Source organism: Coenobita brevimanus, chromosome 23 (assembly GCF_032717465.1).
Source record: "Coenobita brevimanus isolate Jiangsu-jjx chromosome 23, ASM3271746v2, whole genome shotgun sequence".
Lineage (NCBI taxonomy): Eukaryota > Metazoa > Arthropoda > Malacostraca > Decapoda > Coenobitidae > Coenobita > Coenobita brevimanus.
The window spans coordinates 64,588,129-64,606,358 of NC_136976.1; the positions used below are offsets into that span (position 1 = coordinate 64,588,129).

Sequence of the window (18,230 nt, forward strand, 5' to 3'; positions counted from 1 at the left end):
TGATATTTGAATTCACTAGTCCCCCTGCGACAGTGAATTCCTCCTCTTGACTTCATTTTCGAGATTCATGTAAAGTAACTTTATTATGTTGTAATTAATAAATTTACAGTTCTTTTCTTTGAGCTTAATGTAAATATAGAATCGTGTTTCATTTCCCCACACTGAGCTTACTTTAGTTTGCTTATCCCAGTGTGCACAAATTTCTATATTAATCACAACTGGTATTTAGGCCAGTTCTTTTGTATTAATTCTCAAATCCGTTGTGCCAACTAGGAGCTAAGCATCAGCAAGGACCTGTCCATTATTATTATTAGTTATTGATTGTCAGGGGGTAAAGATCACACTTTCTCGGAGGTTAACAGTACTAATGATACAGCATTTGTGGGTAGATAGTCTCTGCTGTGTACTGTTGAGAAAGTTTATATAATTCTCATCCTTAGAGAACTGGCAAAGTTAGCCAGCAGAAAGTAAAACTTACTACTTGATTTCACATGTCAATTCACCTTGTGTCAACTGATTATATACATATATATAGCATTTTATTTTAAATTCACATTCCCCCGTGACACTGTCACCCCACCCCCCACCTCCCCTCCAATCCCAACCACACACCAAACCCAGCCCATAACTCAGGAAAGTCCAGAGATAAGATCACCAACTAACACAAGTCCCATCTTGCCCCTCCCCTGACCAGCTCACACCCATCCTACTATTACCTTCGCATCTGCAAAGGGTAACTTCAACCCTGACATCGGGTCAAGGGTCACCATTCGCCTCCCAGTTACCATCATAGCCACAGCCATTGCCGCAATCTCCTCTCTCCAACCGCACTCAACCCACACCACCATGTTCGTCTGCTACACCTTTTGGATTTCCCACACTGGATGCAAGAAAAGAATCAATGGGCCTCGAAACCTGTTATGTCTCCTCGCGACCTGCTCCAACCAAGCTCTCTCATTCTCTTCAGAGACCCAAAGAGGAGACCAAACAAATGATCCAAAGACTGGTGTTACACCTTGCAGGACCTTACACCAACCACAGTCACCAACCAGGAAAAGACATTCGACCTCATGCCACGGGGACATGGCTTAAAAAATGGCGAGGGTAATGAAATGCCCGGGACAAGGCTGCCTACCGCAGTCCCCACTCCAGCTACCAACACACAAAACCATCTCAGGGATGGATGAAATTTCATACTGGAGATTTGTAGTACAGCAGGAGGAATATTCTGTCATATAACAGACATTGGTGTTAAAATGTGTGATTTACATAAGTGAATTTCTGGATATCGGTCATTCAGATAAAGGGGGATTCTTGAACAGTACTAACCCTAACCTGCTAACTGATATACCTTCTAAGGCCATACCCTACTGTAATGAGGTAAAACAGAGATGAGACAATGATATTAAAGAGGCCTGAGGCGACAAATACTGTAGTGGCAATTAGCATGAAAGACTGGTAGGGTGATGAGGAGTGGGAGATCTGAGGCTGGGGCTGGCCTTCAACTCCCCTGCAACAATGCTTGGAGGTAACCTGGAACCCATCAAACTCACTGGAGTCACGATGTGAGGAGTCTTTAGTGGTGGATTGTTGGTCCCATTTTACTTGTGGAAGATAGAAGGGTAGAACTGGATGGTACTGTGACGGAAGGTAGGACGCAAGAAGTTGTCTGCTGTTAATTTTGCAGTAAAGACAGTCCAACACAGCATTAAACACCTTGCAGGAAGTTGTACAAGTTCAGTACACTGTCCTTCAACTGACTGGTGAGATTAGTTTTCATTAAGCTCCTACTGTGTTGGCTCATATGGTGTTGCTGCTGCCTATGGTGTTTCCAGTCCTTTGAGATGCCTATTCTTCCTGGTCTACTGTTTCAATCAGTTTGTCAACCGTAATTTCCAGCCCCGGCTCAAGCAATTTGTTTATGTTCTTCCTCATTATGTTGGTAAAGCCTTCATCTCAGACTGTGCAGGCAACTGCGGCAGCAACAGCAGGAGTATCAAGGACGGAGGCAGAGAGATTATAAGGTAAACATGTGGCATATTTCACCTCCCCTGCTTGACTGTCTTGACAGTAACCTTGCCCAGCATTTAATGACTGTTAGAGCACCTTTGATGCTGAAGTACCGTTAAAATTCTTGAAGCCTTTGTCTTGATGCTGGATATCATCTCTTCACCTGCACAGTTACCAACCAACCTCAACAATGCCTCAATTGTCTCCCTCTGAGCATTCAACTCTACTCTTCTGATGGTCACCTGCAGTATCTGTTTATAAGTCTTCTTAAATTAGTTTCCCTTGAAGCAAGGAGACAGATGAAGTGGGGGAAGCACGATGGACTGTGGGGAAGCTCACGCACACTGACAATGAATGGCTGATTTGAAACATCTTGACTTTTCTACCTATAACAACTCACATACACAGTGACTGCACCATGTAAGCTACTGGGTGAGTGAGTTAATGTTTGGGTCGACTATGTAAGAGGATATGCAGAGGGTCAACTGTATGTAATTCATTTTTTCAATTTTATTTTTCTTCAACTTCCATTTCTTACCTTTTTACAAAGTCACTTACCATATCCAGCCATTTTCTTAGCATTCTAAGCCTCCTTTCACACACCCTCTCACTCACATTTACCTTTTCAACACCCCATTCATAATAATTCTCTCTCTCTAGGATCATAACATCTAGTTGTTCTAAACATATGGTAAGGTACAGATGACAAAATAAGTTCGTTTCCTTTTCCGTGGACTAAGGTGATTGTAACACTGCATGGTGGAGAGCTATCCCCTCCTCCTCCCTTCCTCATAGTCCCATACTCCCACCCAAACCCCCCACTTTTCTCTCCGACCCCATAACCCCACCCGGTACCCTCCATACTCTCGCTCGTGGCCAGCTAGGGTTTACTATACTTTTTGCACCTCTTTAATTACGTGTAGTCCCAACAACTAATAATGGAATAAACTGTATCATAAATAAACTCTTTCTACCGCCATCTCCCACACATCTTGTTTCCCAGACACTTCGGTCCTAAACGTTTCAGTCCAAGTAGTTGCCCCGGGAGAGCAACTTAGTCATGTTGCCGAACCTGAACCATAATAACCACGACAGGGATACTCAAGTTAATGCAGATGGATTCGGTATCTTTATGAGAGAGAGATAATTCTACTCCCTTGACAATGCTTCAGTATGCACCTTTTAATGCAGGTGGGTTGGGCATCTTTATGAGAGATAATTCTACTCCCTTGACAATGCTTCAGTATGAACCTTTTAATGCTGGTGGGTTTGGTATCTTTATGAGAGAGAGATAATTCTACTCCCTTGACAATGCTTCGGTATGAACCTTTCAAGTTTCAGTGGTAAATGAACTAGTATGTAGCGCTCTAGTCATCCTTATATGCACGGTTTTCGGGGAATAGTTTAAATTAATGCATTCCTCTCTCTCTCTCTCTCTATACATATACAAAGTGTGTATAGGTTATTGCAACAGCAATTTCTGGTGCCAGAGATCTATTTTGATATCCCAATGGTTGCAGCAGTTCTGGAGATCATGAGAACGTCATTTCTCTTATCCCACGGAGTTGTATCACTTATCTTATATACTGGGGAGTTACTGGTTACTCAGCCAGAGGTGGGAGTGACATGAGTATAGAGATTCGGGCTTGTGGGATGGCATCAGCTTTTGAAAGAGTCAGCATAACCAATACATGCACACAACAGTTCAGCCCGTAATCACCAGACCCGTCCGGGATTCTGTCGAGCGGCCTATTTTGTGTCGCTGACGAGACGGTGCTAGGCCTATGAAGCAGGCAGCCTATGACATCTCACACTGAGTTGTGGTCTTGCCGTGTGAGGTGCATTTGTGGGGCTCCTGTGTGTACCACACACAATCACATTAAAAGCCCCATTGTCTGAGATTCCGGACATACCTTTTACAGCACGGCGCACAGCAACCAGTGCGGCATAAGGCCTTTGGGGACTGGAGCATCCTGGGGGACATCTGGACCCCACGTGTGGCAAGTTTCAGCAGCATAGCTCAACACTGTGGTTGGCAGCGATTTTTTCAATAAATACTTCTGCTTTTGTACTCATTTTTTACACATTATTTCATTTATTTGAATTCACTTATTTGAATTGAAGAGAGTGTACTGAGATGGTATGGTCATGTGGAGAGAATGGATAACAACAGAGTGGTGAAGAAGGTATATCTGAGCGAATTCGAAGGAGGGAGGAGGCGAGGTAGGCCGAGAAGGTGGAGAGATATGGTGGATGAATGTGTGAGGAAGAGAGGTTTGGAAGTCGGTGAGGCTAGGGAACTGACAGGAGATCGAGCTGGCTGGATGAATTTTGTGAGGAAATGTGCATGATCAGGGATTTTTGGCACCCCTTTTTAACGTGGCAGCATCTGGATTGACTCTGTCGAATACGATGTGTGAAGCTACAGAATGTGGTGAATGTTTTTGGCGTATCAGATAGAGCCAGGATTCCGGGGGCTTGAATGACGAGTGAATGGAAGCGTGGCCTATTGGATTGGGCAATTTTGGGCTGTCTGGACATTGCTACTCCTCACCCTGCCCTTGGGTGGGAAAGGAGGTCCAGATGATGATGATGATGATTTTTTTTTCAATGCTAATTCCATGGCCCAATCTTAGTAACAGATAACAAAGTTTAAAAGAGCATCTATTTCATGTATAAAAAATAGGAATAAACTTTGAGCCATTTCTATATATATTTTTTAACCCACAAAGTTTGTCTGGAATCCCATACATGCCTGGTATTAATGTAATATTTTTAGCCCTGGTGATTAAGGGCTAGATTAGTCCTCAAAATCACTACATTATTGCTATACGGCATAAAATGCTCAAGTCTCTATAGACATTTGGGTGCACCCCCTATAATATAGAAAAAGATGGCTTAATTCCCGCAAAAATAGCTAGCATTCATGTTACCCAATGCCATATTTTCTGCTAGTTCGAAGTAATTATTTCTAGGTCCAACGATAATTGAGCTACATTGGCAACGCTGCACATGGTCGGTGTAGGGAAAATTAGAGCAGCAAGCAGGAGAGTGTCTGTGGGTGACTCTGGCCGGTGATGATATGAGACATGTAATTATGCCCACAGGTGTGAGGAACAGATAAGGACCCACACTGGGGTTTTGTGCGACAGCTCCACCCACACCCACACCTTTGCCCTAACCAACGGAAATTAATAACGTCGCCGTAACTGATAAGGTGTGATATCCCAAAGGTCGCAGATCACCAGTATACGCTATGCGTGTGTGTGTGTGTGCGTGTGTGTGTGTGTGTGTGTGTGTGTGTGTGTGTGTAAGAGAGGTGTCTACTACTGCAATATTTAATTACAGCAGTGTAGTAAACTTTTTCCTACCTTGGTTTATGATATATGTATACTGTATCATTCCATTATTAGTTGTTCAAACTACAAGTAATTAAAGAGGTGCAAAAAGTACAGTAAACCCTAGCTGGCTGTGAGCAAGAGTATGGAGGGTACCGGGTAGGGTTATGGGGTCGGAGAGAGAAGTGGGGGGTTTGGGTGGGAGTATGGGACTATGAGGAAGAGAGGAGGAGGGGATAGCTCACCACCGTGCAATGTTACAAACACCTTAGTTCACAGAAAAAGAAAAACACTTATTCCGACATCTGTACACTCATCCAAGGGTGTGCACAAACACACTCACGCATGCATGCACACACAAACATCCATCCATACACACAAACACTTACCATGAATTTACGTTAATACCATATTTAATCAACATGTCAACTACATTATGATGGCCAGAATTAACAGCATGATAGAGTGCAGTCCAGTCACGATCATCCCTAGTTTCCAGGATGCTTCCAGCCTTGATAAGTAGTTCCACAACATTCTCATTTCCACACATGACAGCCAAAATGAGAGCATTACAGCCTGTCTTGTTACGAGGATGTACTGACGCATTCTCTTCTAGAAGAAGCTTGATCACATCAACATGAGCATAATACGCTGCATACATAAGTGCTGTCCAACCACCGCTGTTTTTGTAGTGACATGTATTCATGTCCCTGCAATTATAAATTTCAATATACTTTACAGCTACTTCAGCCCTTACAGCCCTATGCATCTCTTATAAACTTAGTAAAATAGTCTGATTGTCACCAAAATACAGTGTATGTACAGTATATATATATAAATACTGTATATATATGGTATATTATATATACTGTATATATTTATATACATACCTGTTACATATATATATATATATATATATATATATATATATATATATATGATAGATAGATAGATAGATAGATAGATATATCTATATATATATATATATATATCTATATCTATCTATCTATCTATATATATATATATATATATACATCTATATCTATCTATCTATCTATCTATATATATATATATATATCTGTATCTATATCTATATATCTATATATCTATATATATATATATATATTTTATAAGTGTATCATCATCATCATCCGGACCTCATTTCCCACCCCAGGGCAGGGTGAGGAGTAGCAATGTCCAGACATTATATATATATATATATATATATATATATATAACAGCAGTAGTAGTAGCAGTTGTTCCCTAGGCAGTCTGGCCAAATGGCCCCGAGTCCCTAAGGAAGGCCACGGCCGAGACTGGGCTCTCCCACAGAGCTCTCAAGGAGCGTATGTTGTGTTGTTGGCGTAGGTGATTGCGTGCAATGCAGTTTTCCATAATGTGCTTAATATAGTATGGGGTGATGTGTAGCATCCTGGACAGGCATCAGGGATGGAGTCATCCAGACTCTTCTGATAACTTAAGAGGGCTGCATGATGCCCACATCTCAGCCTGGCCAGATGGACCCTGTCCTCATGAGGGAGATAGGATTCAGAAGGGTGGATATCGGGAAGCCGTGCATGCAGCTGTGTGCTGTCTTTAGGTGACTGAATGGTGCGGCGAGTGGTTTGAGCATGGATAGGCTTCTGGATGCTGGTCTAAGGAGGGCGAGGGGGAGAGATGACAGTATTTGTGTATGATATCGTGTGCTGGGTGTTGTTCTGATGTTCCTTGGTGAGTGTGGATGTGCTACTATGTAGTGTAGTGGATGGTGTGGGTTTGTGGAGGAAGGACGAGAATTTGGGTGCCTCTCATGTTTAGATGATCCATGACTTTGAAGACTCTGGTTTCTTGATGTAGGTGGTCTGTGGGTGTAATAGCTGTGCAGCCTGTGATTATTTTTAAGGCCTTGTTCTGCATAGTTTGTAGAGTGTTGTAGTGTATTTTAGCGAGGTTAGAAGCCCAGGCAGGGCTTGCATAATTCATCACTGAACGTATATATTGTTTGTATACCGTGGTGGTGGTTTCTTTGTTGTGTCCGAATGTTGTATGGGCAAGTGACCTCAAAGCATTGAGTCTTGGTGTTTTTTATCTTTAATGTGTGTGATGTGTTGTTTAAATGACACTGACATATGTTACACCAAGGATTTTGGGCGTGTGTGTGTGTGGTAGGGGAGTGTTGTTTATGGTGAGATGAGGAATGTGACTGTGTTCTGCTGTCCAGTTTGTGAGAAGGGTCATTGTAGATTTGGTTGGGGCTATTTTGAGCCTGTTTGTGATGAACCATTCATGTAGTGTGTTAAGGTAAGGTTGGAGGATGTGTGTGGCTGTGTTTGCATTTTGAAGTGTACATGTAAGTGTTATGTCATCTGCACAAGAAGCTATGTGTATCTGTGGTGTGTGGGGTGTGGGTATGTCGTACATGTATAGGTTAAAGAGTGTAGCGGACAAAATAGATCCTTGGGGGACGCCATTTGTGAAGTTTCTGATGTTCGAAGACTGACAGGCAAATGTTACATGTGCCCATCTGCCTGCTAAGTAGTTTGCCAACAATCTTTTTGTGTTATCGTGCATGTTTGTGTTGAATATTTTGTTTGTGAGGTTTTGGTAGGGAATGGCATCAAAAGCTTTGCTGTTTTGCGTGACTAGGAGTGTTCTGTGTGGTGGCCTAGCTGAATTCATGCCATCAATATATTACTTAGTAAAATATTCTGGTTGTTGCCAAAATACAGTATATGTACAGTATATATATACCTACCTAGTGCCAGATGCCTCAGTCCCATAAGGGGAGCCCACAAACAAATTGCCTTCATGTTGCCCTGTCCATGTTTCAATGCCCTGCTCCCAGCTCACACCCCTCTCTCTTATATGCCTATCCACTTCATCGCTCCATCTCATCCTTGGCCTCCCCCTCCCTCTCCCCCCCTCCACCTCACTCACATACACACTCCTTGTCAGTCTCTCACTCTCCATCCTCTCCATATGGCCATGCCACCTCAATATATTTCTCCTAATGATTCCTACTACATCCACATCCACACCACAATGGTCCTTCACGTCCTAATCTGTTAGTCTGTCTCTCCATGTGCCTCCACATGCTCCTCTCAAATGACTGATTTCCACTGCCCTCACTCTTGACTTGTGTCCCTCCTACAAGGTCCAAGTTTCACTTCCATACGTTGGAGTTGGTATCACATTACTGTCATGCAGTAACTTTTCACTTCCACGCTCAATTCCCTGTGTCTTATCACTGCTTTCAGAGAACCAACAACCCTTCTTTCTTGCTGTACCTTTTAAAGCACTTCATCATCTAAACTTCCATCCTTACTCATCACACTACCCACGTACTTAAATGCACTCACATTTTCCATTTCCTCCTCATCCAGCATCACTGTACATTCAGTGACTTCATTTCTCTCAAAGACCAAAACCTTACTCTTCCCTACATTTACCTTTAAATTCCGTTTCTTACACACTCTGCCAAACTCATTCACCAGGCCTTGCAGCTCCCCTTCGTCTTCACTTAACAACACAGTATCATCTGCAAACAGTACAAGGAGTTTCCACACACTGCCCTCTCTCATTAGGGCCATTCCAACATCCACTGCCCTACCTTGTATCTCTTTTATAACCCCATCCATATACAGATTGAACAATCATGGAGACATGGCACATCCGTTTCAATCCAACCTTCAAACAGAAAAACTCACTCAGTTCACTGTCCACACGTACTGCAGCCTTAGCACCCTCATACATACTCTTCACTGCATTCAACAATTTCCAATTTACTCCATATTTTCTTAATACTTTCCACAATCCTTGTCTATCCACCCTGTCATATGCTTTCTCCAAAACCATGAAGGCTGTTTACAACTTCTTTCCCTTCTCTAGAAACTTTTCCACTGAAGGCCTAAGAATGAATATCTGATCTATACAACCTCTTCCCTTCCTAAAACCTCCCTGTTCTTGTCCAATTAATTCCTCTGTTACTTCCCTAACTCTGTCAATAAGTATCCTTCCATATACTTTTCCTGTTACACTAAGAAGACAAATGACCCTATGATTACCACACACTTCTTTTTCCCCTTCTCCTTTGTACAGGGGAATAATTATACCTGATTTTCAATCCTCCGTGACTTTGCCATCCTCCCAGGCCAATCTGCACATCTTCCACATCCATTCTATTACTATCTCTTCCCCATGCTTCAGCATTTCACCACACACTCCATCAATTCCTAAGGCTTTCCCCATTTTGACTTTTTTCACTGCATCCACAACTTTCATCAACTTTCATGCCACTGATTTCTTCCTCTCTTCTGACATCCCTCCTTCTCCCAGCCATTTATACTCACATTACCTTCATCCTCTATGTTTAATAATTCCTTAAAGTGTTCTCGCCATCTGCTCACTTTTTCTCCCTTCTCCACTAGTAATCAACCAATTTTATCTTTCACTCCCCGACTAGCTTCTTTAACACCCTGTCTGACTCTCTTTACCTCTTTCCAAAACATTTTCTTACATTTGCTCCACTTTACACTGAAATTCATTCCAAATTCCTCATCCACACTCTCCTTACTCTCCCTTACTAATCTTTTCACCTTTCTCTTCCTTTCTACATATAACACTCTCTTCTGTCCCTCAACATTCTCCACATCCATGTTTCTCATCCACTCACTATATGCTTTCTTCTTTTATGATACAGACTGTCTCACCTCTTCATTCCACCATGCTGTTCCTTGCACCACTTTCGTCTTCTCTTCACCCCACACACCACCTCACATGCTGCGCAGAATTCTTCTGTGAATATCTTGCATACAGCTTCAACCAGTGTGTGTGTATATATATATATATATATATATATATATATATATATATATTATATATATACATATATACAGTGGATTCTCAGATTTCGATGGGGATATGTAACAAAAAAAAAAAAGTATCGAAATTGAAAACATCGAAATTTAAACTGAATCTTATGGGAAAAATTAGCATGGGTCCGGGGCCTCTGAACCTAACTACCTAAAATCATGTTTTTTTGCCCACACCCACTGTAAACTTTATGAACTATAACTGTGGTTAAGTAACTATAGTTCTGCACTGTATTGCCATACTGTCAGCAAGTGTATACTTGGTGTATTTCTGCCCTTTCCTGTATCGCCATTTCTCCTTTGGCTGCGATGATTTAGAGGTGCCAGGCTGCTCTCGTCCATTACCACTGCTACCTGAAGAACCACTCTTGCTTGCCATCTTGAAACAGGTAAGTTGCGATGAAAATACATACAACTAAATTGCAGAGAAATGCATGTCCACATATGGAAGATACAGGCTGAAAGTGCAGCACTTGGCTGTAGAGGGCTGGCTGCTGGCAGGACAGTCGCAAGATGGCAGCCGACACTAGAGCATCGCCTTGCACATGGCTTGTTGTTGTTGGTGCCTACTCCCATCTGGGAGCTCTTGTCCTTAAAAAACATGATTATTTTTTTTCTCAGTCTCTATTGTTCATTTCTATGTTGCACCTTATATTCATAATTACCGTACTTCTCTTCGTTTCAGTATTCTGCCTACTGTACAGTACTTGCTACCACCTGTAATTCATTTTGTTTTAGTACTTCTACTATTGATTCTCTTCCTCTAATTTCTCTTGTTATATGTGAGTTATTAAAATACTGATTAATTAATAATAAATATATTTATAGAATGATGGGGAATTGTCCAGGGTGCGAATTGTCCTGACAGGAAATCGTCCATGTTTTGACAGGGAATTATCTGATGGGCGAATTGACGACAGTGAACTGTCTCAGAACCATATCATCGTATGCTTCATGTACTGTATGAATAAATGATGTTGATTTTCATTCTCTTCTTGACTCATGTCACATACAATATTACGTTAGGCTCATACATTTTCTTATAATTTTCCTTCACTTCCAGCATTTTGGTTCGCATCAAAAATATTATCTTTGCTTGTTTTGGTTGGAGTCTGGCCCTGAGAGCACATGTCACATACGATTTTTGGTTAGGTTCATACTTTTTCTTATAATTTTTCTTCACTTGCATTTTGGTTCGCATAAAAAATATCATCTTTGCTTGTTTTGGTTGGAGTCTGGCCATGAGAGCACATCACACGATATTAGGCTAGGTTCTTACTTTTTCTTATAATTTTCCTTCACTTCTAGCACTTTGGTTCGCATCAAAAATATTATCTTTGCTTGTTTTGGTTGGAGTCTGGCTCTGAGAGCACGTCACATACGATATTAGGTTAGGTTCATATTTTTCTTATAATTTTCCTTCACTTCTAGCATTTTGGTTCACATCAAAAATATTATCTTTGCTTGTTTTGGTTGGAGTCTGGCCCTGAGAGCATCGAAGTATGCGACTTTGCATCAAAATTTAAGGTAGGCAGACCACTCCAAAATGCATCGAAATTTGATTTATCGAATTCTAAACTGTTGAAATTTGAGATTCCACTGTATATATATATATTGTATATATATATATATATATATATATATATATATATATATATATATATATATATATATATATATATATATATATATATATACTCAATGTTGTGCTGCTCTTGGGTGTCTGCCCTGTCCTCTCCTCCATCCTTCTTTCCTTCCATCTTCTTCTGTCTTTCTATCCTTCATTCTTTCCTCGTCTTTCTGCCTGCAGGTGGCTTTGCACTCCTTCTTCTGTTTTTCATTCCTTCATTCTTTCCTCTTCCTTCTGCCTGTGGGTGACTACACTGACTGACAAGCCAAATGGTTTCCTGTACACCAGGAAACCATTTACTATGGTGGGTGGTAACCATATAACCAAACTTGGGCACCTGGTTGTTTAGTGGGTAATTATTGTACTCCAATCGGATTGAGCCGGTGAAGGTTTACATCCAAGGGGCAGTTGGGGTTTATTGCTCACGTAATGCCACTCAGGGATGATTAAGGCTGGTCACTCTCATCTTAAATGTCAGGACCAACTGCCTAGCCCCAGGCTCCTACACTCCTCATGGGGCAACATAGGATTGGATGATGATGATGGATATATATATATATATATATATATATATACTTAGGCTGCAGGATTAACAGAAAACATTTACAACCTCTTCAGTCAGAGAGGTTTCTCATATGTTGTTGTCATAGTTGTTGTTGGAACCTCAGGCTCATCTGAATATGAACCCAGTGGGCTGCAGGCTGAATCTGCTTTCTCCTGCACTCCACCATCTTCTGGCAGCCAAGCTACTGAGATAAACCACAGCCACCATGGGGTAGACACCTCTCACCAACACACACACACACACACACACATATTTGTCGTAGGTGAGGGCTCTCACCATCCACTCATCCGATGTAATGCTGCTCTTTCTTCTCTTTCTTCCTTCTTTCCTTATTTTTTTCCTCTTCCTTCTGTCTGTGGGTGCCTCTACACTGAGTGACAAGCCAAATGGTTTCCTGTACACCAGGAAACCATTTACTACACTGGGTGGTAACCATAAACTAAATTATGGCGCCTGGTGGTTTAGTGGGTAATTAAGGCCCTTCAACTGGATGGAGCTGGTGTAGGTGTATATGCAAGGGGTGGTTGGGGTTTACTGTTCATGTAATGTCACTCAGGGATGAGTGAGGCTGGTTACTCTCATCTTAAATGTCAGGACCAGCTTTCCTAGCCCCGGGCTCCTACGCTCCTCATGGGGCAACACAGGATTAGATGATGTATATGTATATATATAGATAGATAGGTAGATAGACAGATAGATAGATAGATAGACAGATAGACAGATAGATAGATATACATACATACAATAATCCCTCAATTATCCGAATATAATAGAGCCAAAGGCATATCACACTGAACACTATTCCCCTACCACACCCAGACCCTACCTATAAACACCTCCTACCTATACCAAACTTATTTCTATAGTACCGTACCTATGATTAATTTGGTAGTGTTTTCCGGTCATTCAGGCATATTTATAATCAAAATACACATAGGCATATCAAAAGTAACCACCGAAAACCCAAAAACACTCTACACAAACTCTACTGTATGTACAGTACCACTCCTTATTTTGGTGGTGTTTTTAGGTCATTCTGGCATTAAAACATACATAGGAATATTCTAAATAATTTTCAACACCAAGAAAACAATGCATAAAAACCACTGAAAACCAAAAAAACATCCATCTATCCACTGCCAGACACCTTAATACCATAAGGGGTGGCCACAAACAAATTGCCTCCATGTCACCCTGTCCCCCGCCATTTCATTGCCCTGCTCCCAGCTCACACCCCCCTCTCTCATATACCTCTCCACTCCATCCCTCCATCTCATCCTTGGCCTCCCCCTCCCTCTGCCCCCCTCCACCACATTCACATACACCCTCCTCATCAGCCTCTTGCTCTCCATCCTCTCCACATGTCCAAACCACCTCAGTGTGTTTCTCCTAATGCTTCCTATCACATCCACATCCACACCACAATGCTCCTTCACTTCCTCATTTGTCAGTCAGTCTCTCCATGTGACTCCACGTGCTCCTCTCAAATATCTCATTTCCACTGCTCTCACTCTTGACTTCTGTCCCTCCAACAAGGTCCAAGCTTCACTTCCATATGTTAGAGTTGGTATCACAATACTGCCATGTAGTAGCTTTATCACTTCCATGCTCACTTCCCTGTTTCTTGTCACCGCTTTCAAGGAATCAGCAACCTTTTTTCCCTGCTGCACCCTGTCAATCACTTCAGTTTATGTCAAGTACTAATCATCACCGTCCCATTCAAAGCAGTCTCCTTGGGTGTGTAGACATCAATCCCAGTGCTTCTCCCACAATCAGAACGCGTTCTGGAAGTCCTTGAGCATCAGCTTGTTAAGGACCTTCTGTGATTTTCTCCTGGATCTCCTCAATGGCATCAAATCTTAGTCCTTTCAGATGGATTTTCATTTTTGAAAAGAGGAAAAAAAATCACAGGGGACCAAATCTGGTGAAAATGAGGGGTAGGGGACAACCAGCACTGTGTGCATGGGTGCACTGTCATGGTGAAGCACCCATTTGTTTGTGAGCCACTTGTCTGGATGTTTTCACCTCACGTTGCCAGACAAAATGAGTTAATGAGTTCCATACAATAAGCTAACAATGTCACAAACACCATGGATTGTCCTCCTGTGACCTTCGAGGACGGTTGCATGAGCTTTGGTCACACTGTCAGGAGATAAATTGGTGGAAAGGCGACCAGAACGTGCATTGTCATTTGTTGACGTTCATCCATTTTTATAACACTTAAACCAGTTGCAGGTTTGTGTAGCCCCCAAAGAACTGTCACCAAATATTTGTTTTAACATTTTATGAGTTTCTGCCACATTCTACCAGAGTTTCACACAAAACTTGATGCACACACATTGCTATTTCACATCTTCTATTTCTGAGTTCACAAAATTCACAAACTAACCCAAACACAACAATAAAAAAAACACACATGCAGCGAACGCATCCACCCTGCAACACACCACATGATACACTAACAAACAATGGGTGCATGCACTGCCACCTAGCATCCACACACCATCCGACAAGTGGTTTCCACACTGCTTTAGAATTTTGGGAAATTTTGGGTAACACCTCCTACACACACACACACACACACACACACACACTTAAATATCTATCTATCTATCTATCTATATTTTAAATATATATCCATCCATCCATCATCCAATCCTACGTTGCCCCATGAGGAGCATAGGATCCCGGGGCTAGGTAAGTTGGTTCTGACATTTAAGATTAGAGAGACCAGCCTCACTCATCCCTGAGTGACATTACATGAGCAATAAATCCCAACCACCACTTAGATACAAACCTTCACTGGCTCAATCCAACTGGAGTACCATAATTACCCACTAAACCACCAGGCGCCAAAACTGGGTATATGGTTACCACCCAGCATAGTACTGTACATGGTTTCCTGGTGTACAGGAAACCATTTGGCTTGTCATTCAGTGTAGTCACCCACAGACAGAACGAAAAGGAAAGAATGAAAGACAGAAGAGAAGTGTAAAGTCACCCACAGGCAGAAGGAGGAGGAAAGAATGAAGGAAAGAAAGACAGAAGAGAATGAAAAGAAAGAAGGATGGAGGAGAGGAAAGGGCAGACACCTGAGAGCAGCACTGCATCAAGTGAGTGGATGGTGAGTGCCCCCACCTACCACAATAAATATATAAATATAAATAGATTACCTTATGTGTATACTGTATTGATAAATAGATACAGATATCAAAAGACTGAAGAGATAGCCAGCATAAACAAGGATCCTCAGGCTGAAGGGGTTTAGGGAAATATTTGAAACTTGACAAGGTACATTTCATAATTCATCACACAGCATACAAACTACACACTGCTGTAAAGTACATTAATTCTACTGTACACAATGAATATTGTAATATATTAAATCCACGGTATATATGGCAAGAGGTTAGATGCATCACTCTATACTGTATTTACATTTTAAAATATAATGCTTTTGCATCCAACACAAAAATAAAACTTAAAACTGATTACAAAGTAACTCACCTAGTGATAACATCTTTCACTCTTTGACAGCATCCTATACTAGCTGCTGTGAAGATATCAAGTGGCAAAATTTCTTGTTCATCTAATTCTGACTCCCCAAGCCACACACTTAAAGGCTTGTCATAGAAGCTTTTCTCTGTCCAAGTTTCTTCTAACTCTGTCATATTTTATGGGACCTGAAACAATTTACATCAATTATATTTTCTTGCATCCAGTGATCATCACGTCATATAAGTAGAGGTACTACTGATTACTGGAAAGGGGCTGTATAGTCACACCAAACAGGTATTTCACAGGTAGTCTGTATATCACTCCTGTCAGTTTGCACATTAAATGACCCCTGGGGGAAAAGTAACTACATCAACCTGCCACATGAAGTTAATCATTTATTGTCCAAGCATGATGAAAATCATTCATAATTTCACTGTATTTACTCATTTAAGTAAAATTCTCCAGCACATTCTTGTAGTGACAGAGTTTTCAGGCCTCAGGACTCCTACAGGCCATGTTTCAAACTGAGTTGCTGGTTGAAGCACAGGGCTAATACCAAGATGTCATAATTTCATAACGATGGTCAAAAAGTAAGAGATAACCACATACTAACCACAGCTGGAATGGGAGGAAGCATGGAAAGCCAAGATGAAGATGGCTGAATATCAATGTGTGAGAAAGTGAGATATGAAGCTGAAGAAAAAAACTGAAAAAGAATACAAACAAATGGATGTATAGATGAAGTACAGGCGAACCCCGATTTACGATACCCCTAAATGCAGCACCCCGGAACAGTGATGGGGGTATAAATACCACCCTACCCCGCCTATCATAGGCTTACCCCCAGTTTTGTGATGGGTTTTGATTGTTTTTAAATGATTTTGACGATTTTTAGACTTAAATTTTGTGTTTAGGTTGATTTATAAACTGTTTTTAGATCTCTATTAATGCATTTTGTCAGAAGTGGAGTGAACACTGTCATTTGGGGTACGGATTCTCACGCATCAGATGAGGTACAAAACAGTGTGGACAACTAGGCAATTCAACAAAGAATATATCGTGTTTGACCACTGAACATCTAACCTATCATGGAATACATAATAATATTTTTAAATAAACATTAATAATTATGAAAGCCTTAAAGAATAAATATGTCATGCACCAATGAAAAATGACATCAATAAATCATGTTTACATTTGGGTTGTTCTAAGGAAAACACTTTGAAAATACAAAAGGATTTTCTAAATGAATGTATGAAAATAAGGGAGAAGAAAATAAAGGGAAAAAAAAAAATAATAATAATAACTAACTAAAACAGCATAAAGAGGGGCCTTTGAAAAGGCTATCCTGATCGCATGACTGACTGATAAATCATATACGGTGCAGTATTTCCATTCGGGCTGTTCAAGGGAAAACACTTTGAAAAAATACAAATTAATTTCTAAATAAATGTTGATAAATAAGAGGCAAGAAAATAAAGGAGTTCAGCAACCAGAACAGTAACAAAAACAACATAAACAGAGACCTTTGGAAGGACTATCCCGATTGCATCACCGACTGATAAATCACGTACAGAATCTACATTTGGGCTGTTCATGGGGGAAACACTTTGCAAATACAAAGGAATTTCTAAACATTGAAAAATAAGAGACAAGAAAATAAAGGAGTTCAGCAACCAGAACAGTAACAAAAACGACATAAAGAGGGGCCGTTGCAAAGGCTATCTCAATCGCATTCCCTGTCAAGAGAATTCTCGTCAAAACATTAAAACGATTCTCCGTCACAACTTCGCACCTTAGATGATTCTGCCTCATTCATACATAATTATTATGCATGAAAGATGTTTATTTAATTGTCCCAGGATTGTCTGATGGTGGGATTGTATACAATGCTGCTGCTTCTTCTCTACCAAGTTTGAATACAAGTTGGAGATCGCATTCTCCAGTGACCTAAACTGGGTACAAGTAAGACGGGCACTGGTGCACTGGTTTTGGGCTTAGGTTAGCTTCTTTTACAGCTGTTAGGCCATTTAGGTTGGGTTCAAGCTTTTTTTTGGACTCATCTGGGTGGGTTTAGGACTTAGTTAGGGGATACACACACATGAGATGGAAGAAAGTTCATCTTCTTTGTCAGAACCTGGCAAAAAGACTAGTGGTTATGTCGAGTTTCTGATAGTACTATCAAAAACCTTATGATATTTTACATGTATACTTTGAGTAAAAAAAGAAAATAATAAAACGTAACGAGCGAAAATATGTAGCCGTGGGTGAGGTAGGGAAAGAGTGTTTTTTATCTCGTGTGCGGGTGGGGAAGGGTA

The 18,230-nt window shown here is 41.1% G+C and overlaps 1 protein-coding gene across 1 annotated transcript in view; it reads right to left on the bottom strand.

Annotated features, from left to right (window-relative positions):
• Positions 1 to 18,230, bottom strand: part of LOC145392997 (uncharacterized) — a 91,075-nt gene that overhangs the window by 68,775 nt on the left and 4,070 nt on the right. The window contains exons 2-3 of the mRNA XM_080267303.1: positions 15,922 to 16,097; positions 5,738 to 6,058 (exon numbers count right to left, since the gene is read on the bottom strand). Of these exons, the coding sequence (XP_080123429.1) occupies positions 5,738 to 6,058; positions 15,922 to 16,085 (485 nt within the window). The 5' untranslated portion in view covers positions 16,086 to 16,097. The remainder of the gene's footprint in view (positions 1 to 5,737; positions 6,059 to 15,921; positions 16,098 to 18,230) is intronic.